At 42.9% G+C, this 22,942-nt stretch overlaps 1 protein-coding gene across 2 annotated transcripts in view; it reads left to right on the top strand.

The window, feature by feature from the left end:
- RFX7 (regulatory factor X7) overlaps nt 1-17,204 on the top strand; it is a 48,740-nt gene extending 31,536 nt beyond the window's left edge. Inside the window, exons 5-9 of one of the 2 annotated variants that reach the window (XM_088519944.1) lie at nt 6,437-6,557; nt 7,463-7,543; nt 8,207-8,414; nt 11,733-12,028; nt 12,991-17,204. In XM_088519944.1, the coding sequence (XP_088376070.1) occupies nt 6,437-6,557; nt 7,463-7,543; nt 8,207-8,414; nt 11,733-12,028; nt 12,991-16,287 (4,003 nt within the window). In that variant the 3' untranslated portion in view covers nt 16,288-17,204. Of the gene's footprint in view, nt 1-6,436; nt 6,564-7,462; nt 7,544-8,206; nt 8,415-11,732; nt 12,029-12,990 lie in introns of both variants that reach the window. The other variant, XM_088519950.1, reaches the window with a different exon arrangement.
- Nucleotides 17,205-22,942: the final 5,738 nt, after the last annotated feature.

Here is a 22,942-nt window from a genome sequence, read left to right as displayed (position 1 = left end):
CCGTGCAGCAAGGAAAGCAACTAGAACCGAGGGAGGGGCAGGATCTGACAGGCAGGATTTGAATTCATTTACAGCATGTTCCTCGCAGGAAGCGGGGGGGGAACATAGCCCAGCTGCCTGAAGGTAAATAACAGATCTGTGATCTAGTATGAGTATTTCCATAATCCGAACAATTACAGTAATTTGCAGGGAGCAGAGACCCTTCACCTCTTAAGTGCCCACAGAAATCAGCTTTTAGTAATTGTTACTGCTGGCTTCCCTTGTGCAAATACTTCATTTTAATTAACTCTCTCTGGTAGGGGTTTTTTTCCCCTCTGTCTGAGCTGAAACACGATGGCATTAGCGAGCCTGGGTTTGATAAACACGCACACACCTATTTCTGAGATGTCACCATCGGCTGGAGCGGTGACGCAGCTGGGAACCGCAGCCAATGGCGCAGATGTGCCGGGCCGGCCAATCCCCGCCGCGAGCGCCGCGCACGCACACACAGCAACAGCGGCGGCAGCTGCGGGGTGGGAGCGAAGTGGAAGCCTTATTCTTAAATATATTTCTTATTTAATAATTTATGGCCTGCTTCGGCAACAAATCTGCTTGGCTTCCATGCCGTGCCAAGCTGCAGATGCCCGGAAAAAAATCCTCGTCTACAGATTGTGTAGTGTGAAATTTGGATGGCTTTTCGATGTAGCTGCATCAAGTATTTGTGTATTGTATTTTTCTCTAACAAAATAAGGGTGGTAAGCAAATTTTCAGGAAAATATCAATGTTTGGAATCTGTTCCCCTTTGAAAGCATCTGTTCTGTTTTTAAAACACTCAGTTTCTCTGAATATTTTCATGAGTTATTCTTGCCCAGAAGAATAGGCTTAGAGTAGGAGGTGGGGAGGAGGCATATAAATAGATACGGCAGTTAGTTTTGATAAATCATTTTCTTTACCTAGGGGATTTAAGACCTACCAAAACTTGCTTCAGTCTCATTTATATGTTATCATTTCCTCTTCTCTGCTTGCAAAGATAGATGTTGTCTGAGCTCCCAGTAAGCAATTATATGCATTGTGCACGTAAATCAGTGCTTCAGAAGTGTGCTGCTTTGTACCAGCATCTCAATTCCTGCTGTAAGCTTCAGTAAAAATAAATCTTACAAAACCACTGGGCTTTTGCCTCATCTCTGAAGTGATTTTTCTACTGCCCTGAAGTGAGACAGACAGGTGCTCCTACTCCACGCAAATCCAGTGTTGGCAAGTGTTAATCGCCTTGCCAGCTCCTTTGCCTTTCTGTAGGCTTTTGTCTCTGGATTCATTCAACACAGTGACTTTTTTTCCATTCTGTAGTCTTTCTATTTTATTATTCTTCTAATTGTAAGCCCACATCTCTAGGTAAAAGTGAATAGATCTGTTCTGCTTTTAAAGGGATAAAATAAATGAAAAATGTATTGTAAGATAAGGTGATCATGCTTGGGAAGGTTGAGACATCACAGCTCAATTTGAGACGGGAGGTAGATGGGAGATACTTCACTTTTCCTGCTGGCTTTATGATGCTGTTTACGCTGGCAGAGGAAATTGTGCCATAAGATTTATTTCTATAGTGGACAGACATTTCTTCTGTTGACTTTGGGCTTTATGGGGGAATACAGATTGGAAAATATTATGGGGACTCATGGGGAGCTGCTTAGCATGTAATATGGCAGGCAGATGCTTCTGCCCATCAAATTCTTCCCTCCTTTTGTACAAGCCAGTCTTACAAAGAGGCATCTTCTCTCTATTAATAAAAACCCTTTCACAGGAATTCAGGTGTAGTTCAAGCCAAACTCAGAAGAAGTAGCATTTAGAGTCCGAGTGTGCTCCTGTGGCATTCATGCAGACAAAACCCCAGTTTACCCACAAAATAATTTGAGTAAACATTTGTGTCCTCTTTTTGCTTTACAACAGTGGCTCAAGCGATGAAAATCAGATGGTTCGTGTTTGTTTGGTGCCTGAAGATTCACTTGATAGACTTAAGTGCAGATTGGGAGGTCTTTGAGACAGCCTGTATCTATTTCTTCTAGTGTGGAAATCGTTAATTCTTGCTTTGCTGGCTGCTGGGCCTGCCACTTGGTGTATAGGTTGCATGCACTAATTTTGTTCAGTAACACCTAAGCAGTGCTTTGCATAATACTCCCTGAGAGGAGCAGTGTGGAACTTACAGCTTCATCAAGTTTTCGATCATGAGGAACTGCCTATATGTTCTCTTTAGAAGCTGATCAAATTCAGTCTAAAGCAGTCGTTTCTCACCTCCACTGCTGCTTTTGAAAATCTGACCTAGAATTTTATCTCTCTGATGGTTTAAAACCTTCTAGTTTCCATCCTACCTCATTTGAAGAATTTGTTTCAGGTGCCAGCATTGTGCTTTTGCTTAAAGAGAGCCAAGCTCTTCCTGAGGTTCTTCACTCTAATGCATTTTTAGAGCCCAGTGGTTTTGCTGGTTTGTTTAAGCCAAGGTCTTTGGTTCATCTCATGTAATAGGCTCTTTATCAATTGTTATTCTCAATAGTGTTTTTATATCTGTCTTGTGTTGAATTAATCTTGCTCAAATATGACAGAATGCATGCAACATTCTGTGTGAGATTTTGCTTGTACTTAGAGCGACAATAATACTATGTCTGCCTCAAATTCTGCTGCTCTTGCTCTGAGATTGTATCCACCTTTTTATCAGCTGCTATAGATAGGTCATAATTGATAACAGGATAACTGATAAATCCATTTTCTCTTTTGTTGTGTTGGTTTGATGAGTGCCTGCTTAACAGCAACAACTCTTGAAAATTCTCATATGTGTTATTTTGTATTTTGAACTATTTAATTAAAAATCAGAAAATTCTTTTTCTATTTCTTCATCCTTTTCTATCCCTTTTCAGCTTTTTGTAACAGCTTTCTGTATTAATGATGCCTCCTAACGTTGCAGAATGAGATGATTTTGCTGCTTTTGTCTGATGACATCATTTAATACAGCATTAAGCAAGATCAGTAGCAGGACAGATTTTTTGGAGGCACTGTGTCTGTAGCTTTTCTCTGGCCCTTCTGTTTCAATATAGTCTGTTATCTCCATTTTATCCAGTTCATTGCCCAGGAAGCTGTTTAATCTGGGCTATAGAGGCTGATGGTCTTCTCTGGCTTTTAGGTAATCTTTTGGGTCATTTAGTTCAAGGCTACTCTCATTGTATTTTATGTCTAGAATACGTTTACTCTGAAGATCTCACCAAAAAAAGAGTGCTTTCGTTGCCAAATCTACTGTGCAAAGGAACGCAAGCAGCCGTGTGTCCGCTGTGGCTCCTGCCCGGGGTGGGAGCTTCCCTCCCGCTCCGCTTCCCAGCACCCTGGAATGGGCAGCAGCGCTCCGGGGCGCAGCCGTGTGCCAGGAGCACGAGCAGCAGCGGGAAGAGCTGCGGGCCAGAGACTCCCCTCCGTGTTGTCAAGTCAATAACAGAGCCCAGATGGACACGGAGGGATCTCGGCTGAGCCAGGAGGAGGAGGGACCATGTGCAATGATCTGTCTGAAAACTGAAATTACATGATAATAATAATAATAGCTTAGAAATCACAAGCTTGCAGGAGCTGCCAGCATGGATACAAGGGGACTGTGTAACTGCTGCTGCTGCTAGCAAATAATTGTCCTGAAACAGATGTGCTAGACTCGAGGAGCTATTTTTTTTCTCCTGTTTATTCATTTTCTCCTGTGTAGAGAATACTTTTCACTTTAAAACTGATTAATACTTTCCTAATCCTGGTGTTTACTATATTATATTTTTCAGTCAGCAATATTGCTGATGATAGGAAAGAGCACCCCTCCTTGCTTGAAGTTGAGACTTAATATCATGTAATCAGCATGACCAAGTGACAGTGTCCTACATTTTAAGAATCTTCAAAGTGTAAATATAAAATTCAGTGCTAAGAGGCCACAACAAAAAGCAAATAGACAACTATCTAGAACAACGTTATAACTGAAACAGTTCAGTTCTTAAGAGAATGCAGTGAAGCTGGAGACATATCCATCCCTTCAAAGGGACATATCCAGATACTGTGACTGACATTCACTTTATTGAAATTTGGTATGCAAATTAGTAAAAAAAAAAAAAATATATATATATATATATTCATGACCTTTCTGGAGGTCCTGTATAGAATCACACAAAACAGTTCAAGTAGGAAAGGACAGGTGGAGATTACCTGGTCCAGCACCTTGCCCCTTGCCAAAGGCAGCTTCAGAGTGCCAGTAGGTTACTCAGGGCCACATCCAGGTCATGTATGAAGATGGATAATTAAGCATTGGAATGGGATGCATGTGAAATCTCCATCCTTGCTTACAAGACATGGCTGGGTAAAGCCCTGGGTAAAGCTGGAGCCCTCCTGAGGTGCCTTCCCACCTGAGGGAAGCTGGGATGCTGCGTCTCCAGTGATGGAACTTCCATGGGCTCCCCCTCACATGGTCAACTCTCGTGTTCTGTAGGCCCTTTTTTCTTTTTTTTCCTTTTTTTTCTTTTTCCTGCTTTCTCTGTTTCATTTCTGACTTTGTCAAGTAAAAAGGGTGAAAGTCTTCTCACAAGAGTGGGCTGAAAGTATCAGAATTGCATTACATTCGTATTTTCATTGCCTTTTGGAAGGAGAAACAAAAGCCTTTTTTTCTCAGCCTCATGGATAATGGGGGGTCTGTATACAGGTCTGCAGGTGACATCTCCGGGTTTGAAAAATGTAGCCCAGGAGCTGAAGCAAATGGGTGCAGATGAGCTCTCCAGGGGAGCATTAGGACCAAATACCATAAACCTTGCTGTTTATCATCCAGCAGCCTGACTTTTGAGGTGGTGCCTTCTGCACGAGGGATACCTACTTCCAGCAAGGATAAGAGCACTGGATACTTACTCTGTAGTAACTAGGGTTTTGTCAGGAAAAAAAAAAAAAAAACATTATAGTGTCTCAAGAACTACACCTATACTGTGCTATACAGAGCTGAGTTTTTGGTCCCTTCAGTCTACTTGGATGAAAAGCCTTGCAGCCTACATCAGTCTTTTCAGCAAATGTCATTATTAATTGTTATGGTTTTAGTAGGTGATCATGGGAATGGAACTTCTGTTTCAGGGATGCTCCATCTGTCTCTCTGAGCAGAAGTTTGTCTGCATAAACACACGTGGTTAGAGCAGCAGGCAGGTGGTGGATGAGGTAATGCTCCCCTGCTATGAGGCCGTGCAGAGCTGCATACAATCGTCTCCTTTTTTTCAGAGACAGGTTGCTTTTATGTATTTCTGGTAGGAATTTTTCCAGGAAAGGAGGTCATTGCTGCCTGGTGCTGATTCCATGACCTTGGGCACGTCATGGAAATCCGAAGGCAAATGCTTTAGGGATATGTTTTGGGGTGTAGCTCATTAACATCTGTTAAATACCACAGGGTCTTGAATAAAAGGCAGCATGTAGTAGTGTTCATATCTTTATGATGCCTTGAGCGCTTGATACATAGGTAAGAGTTCCTGAGCAGCTTCCATTTTTCTCTTGTGCTTTCATGGGGTTGTAATTTTCCAGAATGTTCATATTTTGCAGTGAAATTAAAAATTCTTGCTGTCTGCCTCAAGGAGGTAGTTTTAAAACATCTCAGATGTTGAAACAAAATTCCTTCTGCTGCTCTTGAGAGCTGAAGACAGATAACTACGTCCACTTTTAGAAAAATGCTCACCTTCAATTGTTTTTTCTGTGTTGTGTTCTCAGGAAATATCCTCCGGAGTGCAAAGATTAGCAGGTTTATGTTTGCAGCCGCCCTCGCCAAATTGCTCTCTGCTCATGCAGAACTGACTCTAAGGATATCTCTGTCAGGTTGGCATCTGCTTCAAGTTGCGCAGTTCAAAATGGGCGAATAGTTGCCTGTGCCCTGGTAAGAGGGCCAGGGCCTCGCTGCCTGCTTGTGTTGTACCTTACAAAGGCAGAGTTGGTGCCCTGGGAGGCCGTGCTCCATGGCACTGACGTTGTCTAGGCCAAATGTCTGTCTGTACGGGCAGGCAAATCTCTCTCCTACTGCTGTTCAAATAGCCATGCAGGATGCCAGGCCTTGCCCCACACGAATCATGCTGCTGCCTAGAGGATGTTGCTGCTTTCTTATATCCTAAGATAAATGAATTGAAATGTAAGCTTCAAAGTAAGTTGTGGAGTAAATCTGTGTGCTCTGGATGATGCCCCTGCTTGTTAAATCTCCCCATGACTTGCCTTTGAACTCAGAAGAGAAGAAGGGAAAAACCTTGGTATTAATAGCTCTGTTTATACATTTTTAATGTATTTGATTCATTGTGGATAGCTTCATTAATGTTAAATGTAGTTCTAAATATGGATGGATATGAGTGTTTTCTTCTAAAAACTTTTGATGGAGCCCACCGTGTAGGCTGGCCTTTTGTGTTAACTCTGCTTCCATTCACTATTTTCTCTGTTGCAGGAGCTATTGTGACAATCTTGGCTACCACCCATTAAGTGCTGCTGATTTTGGAAAGATCATGAAAAATGTCTTTCCAAATATGAAGGCTCGCCGTTTAGGCACAAGAGGCAAATCAAAATATCCTTTGCTTGAACTCTTCTCAGTCATTTCTTCTGCATTTGCCTGGAGAAATTGTAGCGTAGTCATAAGGAAGGCAGAAATCACGATGTAATTATAGCTTAGCCCAGGGTGTCTCTTTCAGTTCTGTTCCCTCAGTGTCTAATTCAGGATGATTAAAATGTGACCTTATTTTGCACTTCTAAGGGGCTAGGTGTTAAGACATTTAAGCCACTGCAATTACACTCCATCCATATGCAAATGCATATGGTAAGTAAATGCAAGATCCACTGTATAATAAAGAGAAATAAAGACCATGTTTACAGTGAAAAACTATTAAATCTGGAAAGGATTTGAGGTCATAGAGAACAAGCGGTATATGAATTCTTAAAGAAATGCTAAGGACAGGAAAAAAAAATGGCTAATTTGACTTACATGTGTCAACATGTGAAATAGGAAATAGTAAAATAGGAAATACAGTTTTGATGAGAATGATCTAAGAATAAATCTTTCTTTTTGTGTCCCGTATTTTTAAAGAATCCTCATAGATGAGGAGAGGTCCACAAAAAAATGTATGAAATCTTAGGAAGAAAATGACTTCCTTTGAGAGAAGTTCATCCACTTTTATCTCATTATAAGGCAACTTCTGCAGTTTGTTCAAGTGCTTTATGAGAGGGAAGCGCCAGTTACTTCTTAAAATTTAGCAAACAGGCAAAATAAGAACTAAAACTGGAAGTAAAAATTAAATACAGGCTAGAAATCGGGCACAATTTTTTTATGGATTGATTCACTTTTGAAAATGATGGCGTTTTTCATCTCATGCTACGTTTTCATCAAGTTCATGGTGAGAGGGGAGAGACTTAAAGCTGTTTTATTTCTGCCCAAAGTAACAAGCCGAGACAATTTAGACCTTAATTTTTGATCACATATTGCTACAGTGGACTGAGGAAGAAGGCTTTTGTGCATATGCCAACACTGCCCAACCTTGACTTTCATAAAACTGGAGATGGGGTATGGTATACATTTGCTTATTTATTTATTTATTTTGCAAATTTACATTTCCTAAGTTATTTTTACCGTCCATCTAAAATTTCCAAAACAGAATGAAGAGCTACGTAACTTTTAATAAGATTTTTCTTTACAATGCGCTCATACTCTAAAACAAATCTTGGTTGATCTTTTTTTTAATTTAAAGCTCTGAAATAATTAGAGTGCTTTTCACAAAAAAAAAAGGGGGATATGAAGGAGATTTGCACAGTGGTGCTACTCACAAATTTCTTTTAAACGATAATTCCTTGTTTTATTTTTACTGTATATATTTTTAAAAATATCACTGTTGGAACCCCAGTGATAGAAACAGTTCTTGGATGAGAATGCCTGGTAAGTTGACTGGGATGCAGAAGGCATCAACTGTAGGTGGTCTGAGTGTTAGGATTCTCTTTGCAGTTTTCTTCCAGAAATGTTAGCTTCATATATTGCTCTTGGAAACATTATAAAGTTCAATCATTTTGATTTTGAATCATATTGGTTATGGTTCTTTTCTCCCATTTCATGAAAAAGAATGTATGTACTTAGTGCTTTGTGTCATTTTTATCATCATTTGTTCTGTATTCGTGTTGTTTTTAGTTGTTAGTAATTTTTAATATAAATAACCTTTCCTTTTTCTTTGTTTAGTTGGATGGGACAGAGCCATCTGGGCAGCTACAAAGTGCTGATGAGGAGGTTGTCTCCGCGGCCTGCCGGCTTGTTTGTGAATGGGCCCAGAAAGTGCTAAGCCAGCCTTTTGATACCGTCTTGGAGTTGGCTCGTTTCCTTGTAAAAAGTCACTATATCGGTACCAAGTCAATGGCAGCTTTAACAGTAATGGCAGGGGCACCAGCAGGTAATGAGTTACCTTAATTCTGAATCTGTGCAAGGGGGAATCTTTAAAAGAAGGAATGCATTTTATGTAAGAGGGATTTTTTTTAACATCGAATCTGAGTATGTCGAGGAAAGAGAGGAGCGAAGCGAGTGGGCAGCCCGGGACGACTGAGGGTAGGTGCCGCTTTTGTCCCTGCCCTGTGTGGCAGTGTATCCCACTGCAGGCAGTGACATTTCAGTCCTTCCCTGTGAGTGTTAGATGAAATAAAGGGTGATAGTTCAGTTGCTTGTAGTGACATGAGTAATATATCAGTTTGAGTAAGCACCTCCTTTCAGGACAGGCTGGGTTTGACCCTTGAACATGGATTTAAGAGATTTTTTTAGTCCAAGCTGCTGCAAGTTACTTTTCTCTGTGGAAGTCTAGAAGCAGGAGATGAAAATATGCTATGGTCTGAGATCTGGTCTGTGGCATTAGCCTTTCAGACTCTGAAGGTAGTTTGCTACATCACTGTCGTGTTTGACAGTTTTTTGCGGCAGTTTGGATTTTTAGTGTTGCTGTTCATTTGGGAAGGACTAGCCGTAGGAATGTCTAGCAAAACATAACTGCATCTCAAGACGTACTTGCTACCTTTAGAGAGGAGAAGCGGAAAGGAAACAGGGAGAGGGAATTCTCAGTTGGCCTTGAGGTGAGCACCTGATCATAGCCAGTGCGAGCTGTAGGTTATCTGGGGGGTGATCAGTGAGAGGACTTTGGAGACCTGATTACTTTTCCAGAAGTTCTTAGAGGTCAGTATAAACCTTAACAATACGGAAATGGAATCGAGGAAGTTAAGGAAACTATTAACGGCATAATTGAGAGTGCTCTTGGACAAATGGGTTTTCTAGTTCGTGGTGTGTGGAAGGAGAGGAGTTGATCCATGAGTGGGAACGGTCAGGATGTTGCGGGTCTTCCAGTCCGTGCTGGCCCCATGGATCCGCGTGCGCAGAGCTGAAGGCCACGTGGGTAGCGCAGGCGCCGGTTGTGGCAGCTCCGGAGAGGCGGCCGCAGGCCCAAGGGCTGTTGTTGGAGGGAAGATACCTGTCCTTCCCGACCGAGTCCGTGGTCTCCTGTGATGCCACCAGTGAGGGCCTTGATCTTGTAAGACACTTCAAGGCATGATTAACTTAAAGCACATGAGTAATGGCACTGAATTTCAAGCACTTTGCTAAATCTGGATTTTGGTGCCAATAGCGTGGGGGTTTGTAGGCGTACGCTGGTATAGCTGTGTTTCCGTCTGATAACTTGCCCTAATATGGAAACAATTGTCTGTCTTAATTTTCTCTCAAGAGTAGATTTTCTTACAGGCGTTTTTGATATGTCAGATGCAAATTTTCCTGAGATGTTTGATCTGTGTCAGGTAGTACAACTAGGCCAGTGTTGTTATTGGCCACGCTAAAAATAAGGGTCTGAGGGCATTGAGAGGAACAGGAGAACATTGTCTGGGGCACTTGTGTGACTGGGATTCCTGCACAATTTCACGCCCTCGTTAAGTGAAGAAAAGAGCTGTTTTTTATTTGGTTCTGCCAGATGAATTCCTTCAGTACTCAGTCGCTAGAAAAGGTTCTATTTGATGTGGTTGTTGGTATATCTACGTCTGTATTCTCTGTCTCCCTCTTCAGTCACTGAAGCATCTGAAGTTTCTTTGGTTGTAGGTGAGGGCTGAAGAGGGAAGTATAGGTTCCTCACGCTCTCCCCAGGGGGTTCTCCCCCACATCTGCTGAGGGAAATGTGTTTGAACCAAAGCAAATCTCTTACCTTCAGAAAAGGCAGTTTCAAATGGAAGCAGATTGTCAGGGCTGTGGGTTCTGGCAATCCCCTTCCCTCACCACTGTCCTTTCTCCTTCTGGCTGTCTTTATTACAATTTTAAACTTAGTGCAAGGCTTTGCTGTCTGTACACTCTTTTCTTTACATGTCATTGCTTGGCTTTATCAGCTCTGCTAGCCATGCTGCTGCAAGGAAGGGGGCACATGTATGCGGTTAGCTCTGGCTCGTGGAGCTCCTCCATACCCTTGCTTCCTCTGAGAAAAGGTGGTGTTCTGAGAAAATGGGCATTTATTTTTCCTGTGTGTCTCTGGGACTTGGATGGTCAGGACAGGTTCTTTTATTGCTGTGTGCTGCAGGAGCAAATAAAATATCCCCATTGCCTTTTCTCACAAGGAACTAGGTGTGTGGGCAGTAAGAGAAAAAGTTTTACCCTCAAGTAGGGTAAAAAGGGCAGGGAGAGTATCCTCATAATGTTATTTGCCTTCAGTATTTAGCCCACACAGCGTGCTCGTTATTTTCCAGGTCCTGAAATGTATTTGGGTATTTCAATGATTCTTTGAAAAGGGAATTGAAAGCAGAAAGTGGAGACATGCTGCAGTATTAGAGCTGTCATGGTACATGTAGGCAGCTGCTGAGAGGCTGGTGATGATTAATTTGTAGTTAAGAGTTGTCTTAAAAACTGAGAAACCTATGAAGTATAAAAGAAACAGTGTTAAAACTTCTTGATGGGGAGTTTTACAGGGCTGAGTGTTCGTGGAGGGAATGTATTAATCTCTTGACTGGTAATAAATGAAAGATCATAGTTGTGATGTGATTTAGTAACAGATATTGGTACCAGCTATACCAATGACTTCGCTCCTCCTTGCTCTTCCTAGCAGCACCTTTGCTTGTGCATGATCAGCGAAAGCATCGCCTTCAGAAAAAAATTTTTCTCATCATATTTTCTATGTTGCTTTTTGCCTTCTCCTGCTTCTCCTTCCGCCCTTGTTGTTTCATTTCTTACCCTTTTGGCATTATCCCTGATCACACACTGGTGGTGATCCATTCTGACATAATAATGTGTTATATTTAACACACTGATCATGAGCTAATATAATCTGCTCAGAACTGCACATCTATGGCACAGATTGACAGCTTTTTGCAAAGATTTTATTTTAAAAGTGCTTTAAATATTGATAACAAAACAAAAACATGATAGAAGATGAATTTTAAAGTCTCATAGCCACTGCCCTCTACTGTCAGTTTAATGAAATGCATTGTTTTTAGATTTTGATAGTACAAAAGATGTAGTTTGGGATTACTAGACACAAGATGCCAATACACAATATTTATCTGCTAATGTCACAGTAGAGATTTTGCCAGAATGTTTTAAATAAACTAAAGCAGTGAACAGATTTGAATATGAAATGTCTTCCTGGGTGAGGTAGTCTGAGAGTGATTGTGGAGGTCCTGCCATGTGTGGTTACATGCAGAAATGGCACAACAAACATGGTATGTTTTATTGTAATACTGTTTTTCTGTGTGTGTGTGTTCAGGAATAAAAGGGATCCCCCAGCCCTCAGCTTTTGTACCTACTGCTGAAAGTAATTCCTTTCAACCACAAGTGAAAACTCTGTCATCTCCTGTCGATGCCAAGCAGCAGCTGCAGCGTAAGATCCAGAAGAAGCAGCAGGAGCAGAAGCTGCAGTCTCCTTTGCCAGGGGAGTCTCCAGCAAAGAAAACAGAAGGCCCTGCAACCAACGGCGTGGCCACCCTCTCCAATGGAAGCCCTGCTATCCTGTCTCCTCAGCCCATTGGCATCGTTGTGGCAGCTGTCCCCAGCCCGATACCGGTAATGCTCTGCAGTGCTTCCCTACTGAAAACAACCCATGAAAGGATGGATTGTAAATTGCCAGGAACTAAGCAGTGATGTCAGTGGGAGAGAAAAATGATTTCCTTCAGTTATCAAAGACTTGTGTGCACTGACGTTTTTCTGTCCCAGTGACTTTGTTGTACCGTGAGAATACCAGTACTATCAAGTTTGTGATGGTATCAGTAAAATTGTAATTAGGTAGAATAAGCCAAGTTCCTCTTTGAGGTGAGTGACAGTTGGATTTAAGCTGTCAGTAATTTAATTTATATATTGGAATAATTACCCTTGACGTGAAGTGTAACCAGACAGGAAAGCCAGCACAAGCCGTGTAGGTCACTGAGCCCCTAATACGGGCGCTAAATGGACTTTCATTGCTCCAGTGGATTTAGTGACATGAACAGTTTCATTTTTGCACAGATATCTAATATCCTTATATTTGAAAGACTGTCCTTGTCTTTCAACCATACAAAAGTGAGGCAGCAGGGGAAGATGTTAACTACTCATAAGGTGTTAACTATGTTGCTGTTTTTAGTAGTAAGCCTGTTTCTCTGCCTGATACTAGGTTTGCATTTAACACACTCTAGACCTCTTAAAAATGGTCAGTGTTTTGAACACATCCTCTCCTCTTTATCCTTTTTATGTCATTTCCTTACATGTGGTGAAGGACTGCATGTGAGTGACCCTTTCTTTAAGGTCCTGTAGAAGATCAGAGTTGTATATAGACCACTGCCTTAAAAGTTGAGGTCATGTATCTGTCCACCAGTGCTAGGCAGCCAAATACGCAATTGTTTGTGCATAAGTTGAAGAGCTGATTTTGATATGAAGTGATTGTTCAGTAGGTTGGAACTGTTGGCCTTCATCTTTGAAGTGCTTTGGGACGTGATTGCCCATGGGATTTGGGGGCTTTCATCAACATTCTTTTTCTTTTTCTCACTAAACAGGTGCCAAGGACCAGGCAGTTGGTGACATCTCCAAGTCCTATAGGATCATCTGATAGCAAGGTGCTGCCTCTCAATGTTCAGGTGGTCACTCAGCACATGCAGTCAGTCAAACAGTCACCAAAGACTCCCCAGAACGTTCCAGCCAGTCCGGTTGGTGACCGCTCTGCCCGACATCGCTACCCACAGATCTTACCGAAGCCAGCAAACACCAGTGCTCTCACCATCCGCTCTCCCACCACGTTGCTCTTCTCCAGTAGCCCAATCAAGACTGTTGTGCCAGCTCAACATGTGAATTCCTTAAACGTGGTAAAAATGACAGCAATATCTCTAGCTCCAAGCAGCAGTAGTGTGCCTGTCAAACAGACGCCTTCTGTTAACAGCAGCGCAGGAGCAGCAGAAGAAGTGAGGACTGCTCCTCAGATCAAAAATGGATCTGTTGTTTCACTTCAGTCTCCAGGTTCCAAGCCTAGCACTGTGGTAGCTACGTCTGCAGTCAAGATCAAACTGGAACCAGAAGCGTTGCTGGATGAGAACCCAGTGCAGGGCCAAGAGAGCTCTGATGCATCTAAATCCGTGAAGGGAGCCCCTGGCCTGCCTGCTGCTCAACAGATCAATTTTGAGGTTGCAACCTTGAAAGTTTCAGCTGATGGTGTTGTGGAGGCAAAAACAGCTAAGGGCTGTGATCAGGGAGCTGAAGAAGCAAGGACCAAATACAAAACACAGTCTAATGAGATCACACCAGTTTCTTCAGCAGGCAATAATCAAAGCACTGTAACGCTGTCAGTTGCCAATCAAAACTTGTCCAGCACCAGCATCAGTTCACCTCCTACTGGTGACTCTGCAAATAAAGACAAAACGTGCACTAAAAGTCCCAGGAAGCGACAGCCTTCTACACTTCAGGATTCCCAGGTACCACCTGTAAAGAAACCACTGGTGGGGCAGCTTTCAGCTGGTAATGCTGTGGAGGGTCAAAAAGCCAACAGTGTTAAGAAAGCTCCGCAGGTCGTATCATTAGTGAGCAGTGACAATACTGCGACACTTGCTCAAGTTCCCAGCGATGTAAATTCTGCAGCTTCAGCAAACTTGGTGGCAGACTGTTCTTTGAATACCAGTGTAAATACCAGTGATGCTACTTTAGAACAGCAGCTTATAGCAGCAGCGTCTCCAGATATAAAAGTAAAGTTGGAAGGAAACATGTTTATCATAGAAGATGATTCAAAATCTGATGGCAGCTTTAACCCAAATACATGGCACCATATCACCAAAACTTCTGACTTTGCATCTGTGAATTGTGAACAGCAGCAAGATATCAGTGTTATGGCTATGGCAGCTCATCCTGGCTCCAGTGACTTACCTGAGTCCGCCTGGGAGCCAGTGCACTGCGAAGGGATCCAGGCAGATGTGTACAGCCAGCAGTTACAGAGCCAGATCCAGGACTCCTCCCTGGGGCAGATCCAAGCACAGTCTTCAAATCAGTTACCTCTGCAGTCGGAGCTGAAGGAGTTTGAACACGCGGTCCCTCAGTCGAATGAAAACTTCTTTTCGTTTGACGATGACCTTACCCAGGACAGCATTGTGGAGGAGCTGGTGCTAATGGAAGAGCAGATGTCCTTGAGTAATTCTCATCCTTACAGTGGCTGTCTAGGAATGGCACTTCAGGCTCAGCCAGCAGCTCCGGGAGCTCCCGTGTCATCTCATCCAAGCAGTGCGCACTTCTACCACTCGATCCACAACAACAGCACTCCGATTCACACCCCCACGCCGACCCCAACACCCACCCCCACGCCGACCCCGACGCCCACCCCCACCTCGGAAATGATCGCTGGGTCGCAGAACGTGTCGCGGGAGAGCCCGTGTTCCCGGCTGGCCCAGACGACTCCGGTGGACAGCGCGCTGGGCAGCAGCCGCCACACGCCCATTGGCACGCCGCACTCCAACTGCAGCAGCAGCGTGCCCCCGAGCCCCGTGGAGTGCCGAAACCCCTTTGCCTTCACTCCCATAAGCTCCAGCATGGCCTACCACGACGCGAGCATCATTTCGAGCAGCCCCGTGAAGCCGATGCAGCGGCCTATGGCCACCCACCCCGACAAAACCAAGCTTGAGTGGATGAACAACGGGTACAGCGGTGTCAGTAACTCTTCGGTTGCAAACCATGGCATTCTCACGAGCTATCAGGAGCTAGTGGAAGACCGTTTCAGGAAGCCTCATGCTTTTGCAGTTCCCGGCCAGTCATACCAGGCTCAGCCGCGGCACCATGATCCTCACTTTGGCCGTGTGACTCCTGTGTCGCCTGTGCAGCACCAGGCAGCCCCTGCCAGCAGCACTGCCAAGCAAGAGGGCTTTGCTGTTCCTGCTCCTCTGGACAGCAAAGGAGCCGGATCCTCTCTCAACAACAGCCTGCGGTGCCGGAGCGTGAGCCCCGCTGTCCATCGCCAGCGTAACCTCAGTGGCAGCACTGTCTACCCTGTCTCAAATATACCACGCTCTAACGTGACACCGTTTGGAAGTCCAGTGACTCCTGAAGTTCACAATGTATTTACTAATATCCCTGCAGACACCAGTGCCAATAACATAGCTCAAAGAAGCCAGTCAGTCCCATTGACTGTGATGATGCAGACGGCCTTTCCGTCTCTTCAGAAACAAACAAACACTAAAAAAATAACCAATGTGTTGTTAAACAAACTTGATTCTGATAGCGATGATGCAGTGAGAGGTTTGGGAATGAATAACATGCCCTCGAATTACACAGCCAGGATGAATCTCACTCAGATTTTAGAAACATCCACTGCTTTTCCTAGTGCCAACCCACAAAATATGATCAATTCCAGCACTTCAGTTTATGAATTCCAAACACCAAATTACCTCACGAAAAACAGCAGCACCGATCAGATCAGTTTTTCTTCTGGAGATAACCAAGCACAATCAGACATTGGAGAGCAGCAGTTAGATTTCAGCAGCACTGTAAAAGACCTTTTAGGGGAGGACAGTCTGCCAACCAACCAGCAGCTGGTGAATCAGGTGGCATCAGATCTCAATAACGTTGCATCTGTCTTTTCCAGCGACATCAGGTTGTCTTCCGACCTCTCAGGCAGCATTAATGATCTGAACACTTTAGATACAAACCTACTGTTTGATCCAGGTCGTCAGCAGGGACAAGACGATGATGCTACACTGGAGGAATTAAAAAATGACCCCTTGTTTCAACAAATCTGCAATGAATCCATTAACTCAATGACTGCATCTGGTTTTGAGTGGATGGAGAGTAAGGATCATCCTGCTGTTGAAATGTTGGGTTAATTTTGTTTTATAGTATGTATGTAGCACACTGTATCTAAAAGACAGACGTATTGTATTTGTCTTAATGGAAGTGCCTCCTGCAGCAGAAACACTTGCTATGTATTGTGGCATTTTAAAAGAAAAAAAAAAGTTTGCTGTACCAGTTGCTCACTCTTCAGCAGGGAAAAGGCAGTCTTACCAATTTTAAATAGATCTCTGAAGATGATGGGCTATCAAAGAGCCAGTATTAACATTAGAATTTTATAGTGTTCCCACACACTGTTTCTTACCGTAGCAAATAACGGAGTGGTTTAACAGCGAGCCGGCATTGACACCTATAGCTGAGGCTTTAGGAAGGCTGCAAGTCCAGCTCGTTACTAGGCTTTCCATACTTTGTGTTGCTTGTTATTTCTTAGCAGATAATTCTTACAGACCTTGGGCATTCAGGTCTGCAATGCAGGGTGCTTAGGGAAGGGCAGCGGATGGGGAGTGGATGCAAGTGCACTGCGACACGCAAGTGCTCGATCAACATGTGGCGATTTTGGGTACTGTGCAGGGGGGAACTGGGAAGTCTCTGTAGTACCAGTGTCATTTACTTCTCTAGCAAGCACAGAGATAGGAAAAATTAACAGGAACAATGATCAAGAAAAAAAAGAAAGATGCACTAAATTTCTTATTTAAGAGAAGCAAATCTATGTAGTTGCTTTATCCATTAATGTTCAGGACATCACACTTGATATTTTAGTTCTCATTTCAATGTCAATATATTAGGTAAAATTTATGGAGAAAGATTTTGAGCACTGAAATTTAATCGAGACCTAATACCCTATTTTAATTATTTATCAAAGATAGAGAAGGAGCATGATATTTTCCCTCATTTTTAAATAAAAGAGCTACTGGAGCTCAATAAAATAGTATTTTTAAAGATTCATTTAAGTCCACTGTTTTCTGAGGTGTAGGAAGATGTCCTTTTCTCTGTGTGTTCTAGTAGATTGAGCCCTTTCTCACTCATCCTTTCTCTCAAAGAAAAGATTATTAAAATATTAGAATATGTATGTGGTTGAACTAAAAATGTTTTGTATAGAGCCATAATGCTGCCAGGCACTTTACAGATACAGAGTAAGACACGTGAGCCCTCTTTCGGTAAAAAGTCTTCTAAAAGTGCATATTGTTTGAGGAGCCTGAATTCCATTTTTGTAAGTGATTTGATAGAATTGATGATCTAATTATTATTAGAAGTCCTTAGCTCTTCCATCCTGAAAAAAAAAGGCATTTAGATTTCTACCTTGCTTGCTCACTTAAACCAAAAAAAAAAAAAGAGAGAAAAAAATCTCTTTGGTTTGCCAGCATGGCATCTTATCTCTCATGATGGGAATAGAGAAAAGAGAGGGGTTCTTAACCAGCCATGGCCCTGATCCTGTGAAGAGGACTTGCAGACAAGCTTTTACACTCAGAAGCACTGAGGATGCTTATGGTGCCATCCCTTAAACTTAGGTAAAATTGATTTGCTCCTGTAAATTGATGCTTATGCAGCTGAAAGCAGAGCAGAAAACATTTCCCTGTCTGTGTTCTTTGAATGAGAGGTCATGAACTCATGAAGGGGGAGACCCCCTAGATTTAGTCAAGGAAGAGAGAATCAGATTTGTAACTGAATGGAGATTTTCATTTAAGTGTCTTGGTGATCTTCTGTTTCTCCTGTTGACTAGAGATCTCAGTGTTGGTTAGATTTTGTTTGTGCTGATCCACACGGTACTGCTGCACTGGCACTTGGGGTGCTCGTTGCGCCTGGCCCCGCTCTGAGGCCTCTTCTGCAGGCGCGAACCCTGCTGGGCTCGAGCACCTCACCTGGGGCCTCACTTCCCTGTGCTTCACCCCGGGAGCTCGGCCTTTTCCCTAGGAGCAGGCCCAGAGCTCAGATCCCACCTGTGGGCACGCTGATGTACAGTGCTGTGGCTAGTTCTGTTCAAGATCAAGTGCCCCGAAGTTTGGTAGGGAAACAAGGAGCAGGGGGACCTGAGCTCTCTGCATGTTGATGCCCTCTCGGCAGTGACGTGCTGAGCATCCTCCTTTCACTTGGACTTCACTGGGGCAAAGGGAAGCAGCCCCTCTTTTTCTACCATAGGTAAAGTGCCAGCATGACCAGGGATTTGTGAACCCCCCTTTGTGGTGGAGACGAGTGGGGGAAATGGAAGCGCCGGTGGCGGCAGGCGCTGTCCGTGCGCCTGCGTGGCCGCTGCCCTGGCGCCGGGCCAGGCCTGGTGCACGCATCGTGACAAGACGTTGCTGCCCCCAACTCCTCTGCTTCCCCTTAGGAACGTTCCTCAGTAAAGCAGGAGTCAATTTAAAAGTTGATGCATTCTAAATTATGCAGTCATCACCAAAGGTTTTTAGAAGTGCATTTAAAATTATATTTAAATACCAAGTATTGCATTGGGCCTAACACAAGATTTAATTAGCAAGAATAATCTATAATCAGTGGATTAAAGCAAATTTATTTTTAATTTAAAAAGTGTTCAATTCAATAAGGATTGTTTCAAGTAAAATCCCAGGCACAGAGATGAAACATTTTCACTTCAATAAATGGTGCTAGGGCGAGTTCACACAGCTTTGTACATTAATATGTATTATTTTAGAGGTGTTTGTGTGTTGGTGTTATAATTTGTTGGGTCCCTGTTCTTAGTGCTAGCTAGTTCCTTACTGTACATCAAGACAGAGCACTACTGCACACCAAAGTATGCAATACCCAAAGGAAAATCCTGTGATCCTAAAAAATGGAAGCCTGTCTGTGTCAGATACTCCAAAACTAAGAATTTGTGATAGTTCTGACCCCTTGTTTACATTATTGGCTTCCTACTAACATAAGAAATAAATTATTTTGATAACATTTTTTGCTAAAGTATACAAACTTGTGAATTTGTACCCTATGTACAGTATTGCAGCAAACACTTTAAATTTGGTTGGTTAGTCCAGCAAACTTTCTGGGTTCATATATTGCACTAAAATTCTGTCGAACCTGTGGTAGGCACATTCCTTAGGATAAATGCAACAAATACGGCCCACTGATTTAAAAAGAAAAAAGAAAAAAAAAAGACTTTTTAATGTGTTTCATTATTAAAAGGCAAAATGTCATTAAAAGTGACAAGTGAAATTGTCTTATGTAGCAATGTGCGTTGATCTCAATGAGATATTTCTATTTCTTATTCTCTTACATGAGAATATTACAGCAGGAAGAATTAAGTTTAGTTTGCTTCACCATGTTAATACATGATCACAAAACGTGCATGCGTGTTAATGACTTGTACAGTACTAGATATATTCCTGTAACCACTTTTATTTTTTTTTTTATTCTTTTGCGGTATTGAAACTGGTTCGGTGTTAACCAGGTGAGCATAGTTATTCACAAGTTATTTACTTTTTTATATTAACTAATTCAGCTTAGTTATTGTTGAATATGTTCCTTTCTTGGATTATTTTTTATTGTTCTGGTGTTGAAAAGCATTTTTGCATCATTTTATCATGATAAGAATTCATGAAGTAAATAATTTGCAAATAATTGCAATAAGCACTGACTTCTGAACTGAAAAGAAGGAAAGCATTTTTTGTGCAGTGCATTTGAGGTTCATATGATAGTCTTGTACTATACTGTGCTTTCTTTACTGCACCGTAAGGAAATAAAAACCCCTGTTCTATGTTTTCATTTAGTGCAGGAAACCCGATTTCTCCCTTCCTCCCCAGTGTTTTGTTGTCTGTTGTACTGCTGAAACTACAGTAGTTGAATATTGCAGTAGCATTTCAGTTATTTTTTTTATTGAAAGTGCTCAAAAATTGTTTTTTAAATGTTTTCAAAAACAATAAAAACATTTTATATTAAAAGGACTCTGGAGATTTTTATTTCTATGAAGGATGTGCCCTGAAGCTGCCCGTGCTCCCTGACGTGGTGAAGGCAGGTCGCAGCTGTCTGGCTGTACTGACTTGCTGAGCACTTACATTTGAGCAGCCAGCTCAGGCCGCCCAGGCTGGAGGCCTAGGTAGGTTTGTGTTAAGAGCCGTCTTCTCTTAAGGCAAGTTGGTAGTTACACACTTCTGATCATTCACTTTGTCTCTTGATATTCCAGTTGTGCTGATGTCCCTTTCAAGTGGTAAGTACAATACCTGTGTGATGATACCTCTAAGTTTGGGGGCAAAAACAGTTAGAACTTACTGATAAGCAAATCTGCTGTCATGTCAGACATGAAAATGATATTTGGGCTGGGCCGTACGTTGGCACGTAGTAGTGAGCAGCCTTGGCTGGCACTGCGGTCGTGGCCAGCTTACTCGGCGCAGACATCCCCGCGTTGATGGTTAGTGGGAGTTTGGTCCATGCTGGGGTGGTGACTGTCACCATCGTGGCACAGAGCCACATTACTGGTGTCACTATCCACCGTGGCGATGCTTGGCTGCCCTTGCTCTTTCACACTAGCAAAGCACTGCCACAGCGTATTGTCATGGTCCAGCTTGACTTGTTGCCATACAAGCAGGAAGGTTTCTATGAAGATTTCTTAATGCATTCTGAAATCATATGTAAAATCCTATAGCAACATTCCCAGCTTAGTCTGCATAAACACAATGGAAGAGGATGGCCACAGAGCAGACACTGGCCAAGAGAAACACAGCGCTGGCTGTCACACTCCATCCCAGACTACTGTGGCGCTGAGGTGAGCTGGCAGGTGCCAGATTTTGTGGTGACACAAAATCACTCGGACTAGTCACAGGAGGAGGAGACTGAGAATCATCATGGAGACATAAATGAGGCAGGGGAAGGAGCATCAGAAAGATGGATGTGTTTTAATGTCATGATGGAGGGAATGGTGTTCATAAATCACCTATAACAGTGTTTCTAAGCTATTAGAAATCTATTAATCTCTTTGGCATTTCCTGCTCAATTTGTTAAAAAGTAAAATGTAACCTAAGTACAGCTAGGTGAATTAACAGGAGACAAAAGTGAAGTGAGGGGTATGAGAGGTTTGCTTAAAAACAAATGCTGCTAAAGAGACTACGGTTACATTTTTCCAGATTGCACTGTTTAAATACCTAAGCCAGGAGATTACATTGATGTACAATACAGTTATAATTCTTGGTATGTTGTAATATTTCTGTTACGTGTTTTGAAAATGCAAGAGATCCCACGGGTGATGCAAGCGCTGGAGATGCCGCCGCCTCGAGCCCGTGCGTGTCTGTTCTCCAGCGGCCTCGTCGTGCCTCCTCCGGAGCCTGCTCTCCCCGGTGCTGCCTACCCGTTTGCTATATCTGGTAATGCCCTGGCTCTGCAATCATCAAAAAGTTCCATTTTTGTCCCTGTGCCTCATCTTTTCTCTATCGCCATTTTCATTTTAATGAACTGCTGCTTTCCTATGGGTTATGATAAGCTACGTGTCATTAAAACTTTGTCTCTTCACAATACCTACTCAGATGATGCCAATTAGAAACAAATTTTCAGTGCATCTCAAGTAGCTGCCTCAACTAGTGTTCTTGCTTAGCATTATGCTACTGACCTGGAGCACATCCTTGGTTTTGTGGAACTAGACTTCAAAATTTTACTTAAAAAATGGGCCCAAAAATGGAAACGAGCCTTAGTAGCTTGAGAGAAGATCCATTTTAATCTACCTATCCATAAAAGTAGCTGCTTTTGGTAAAAATATTTTCATAGTAGTGCAGGAATTAAATTAATAAATTCATTTTTAAGGCCTGTAAAACCTGCAAGATATCATACAGGTAGCCACTTTATATATATATGTATACATTTATATATATATACAAATATGTTTTAAAGAAAAGGTAGCTGCTTAGTACGTTGGAGTACTGGCATTTCCATTTGTGGGGCAGGGTAGTAGCCTCGCCAGTAGGTATCAGAGCCCTGCGTGCCCCAGGGCACCATCCTTGGGGGCAGAGGAAAGGGGGTGCCAGACCTGAACAAGAGCTGCAGGCCAAGGACAGCACATTGAAAATCCACTTTTTTTTTTTTTTTTAGTAAAACTGAGATGTGAGTGAATTCAACTTAAAATGGCAATTAATTATTAGCCCACTTTCCTAAAGGAATACAGGACTAACAGTTAGGGAGGGGATTCATTAAGCATCCAGCATGAAAGAGATATATAAAGACAGGAGTGCAAATACTGCCCTCGCTCCTGTGTCCTAAGTCAGAACAGGAAGTTTCTCTGATTTTATCAGTGTTTTAGGCATTAGCAAAGAGCATGTAGAACACACTGTTTTATGTGCACATGGAGAATGATAATCTGAAGGTATTTAAAGGAAAAACAAAAAGGACCAAATACACGGTTCCCCGGAAGATGCTGGTTCTGTTCCAGTGTGAAGGGCTGAGTGTGGAGCAGCCCTAGCCAGGCTGCCCGCGCACACCGTCGCTGCTGGTGAATTAACCTGGCGTGACAGCAGCCCAGGGGAGCGCAGCACCTCCCGGTTCCTGTTCTGTTCTGGCAGCTCTGCTCCCCCTCATGCTGAAACGGGAGGGAGAGGGATGACATCTGAGGGATGGTGACTCAGACAAGCGCTTACCCCTTCATTCAGATGCGTATGCACAGTAGCAGTTATATATGCACTCGCCACCTCCACTGTGGTTGCTCTTCTTACTACGCCGATTTGCTCATCAGTCAGGATAGATCTCCAAAAGAAATGGCTTGTA

This window comes from Tinamus guttatus, unplaced genomic scaffold (assembly GCF_059628265.1).
Source record: "Tinamus guttatus ecotype Peru unplaced genomic scaffold, ASM5962826v1 Tinamus_guttatus_pri_ptg000004l, whole genome shotgun sequence".
NCBI lineage: Eukaryota > Metazoa > Chordata > Aves > Tinamiformes > Tinamidae > Tinamus > Tinamus guttatus.
Note: the sequence above shows the minus strand (reverse complement) of the source record. Positions and strands in the feature narration are given on the sequence as shown.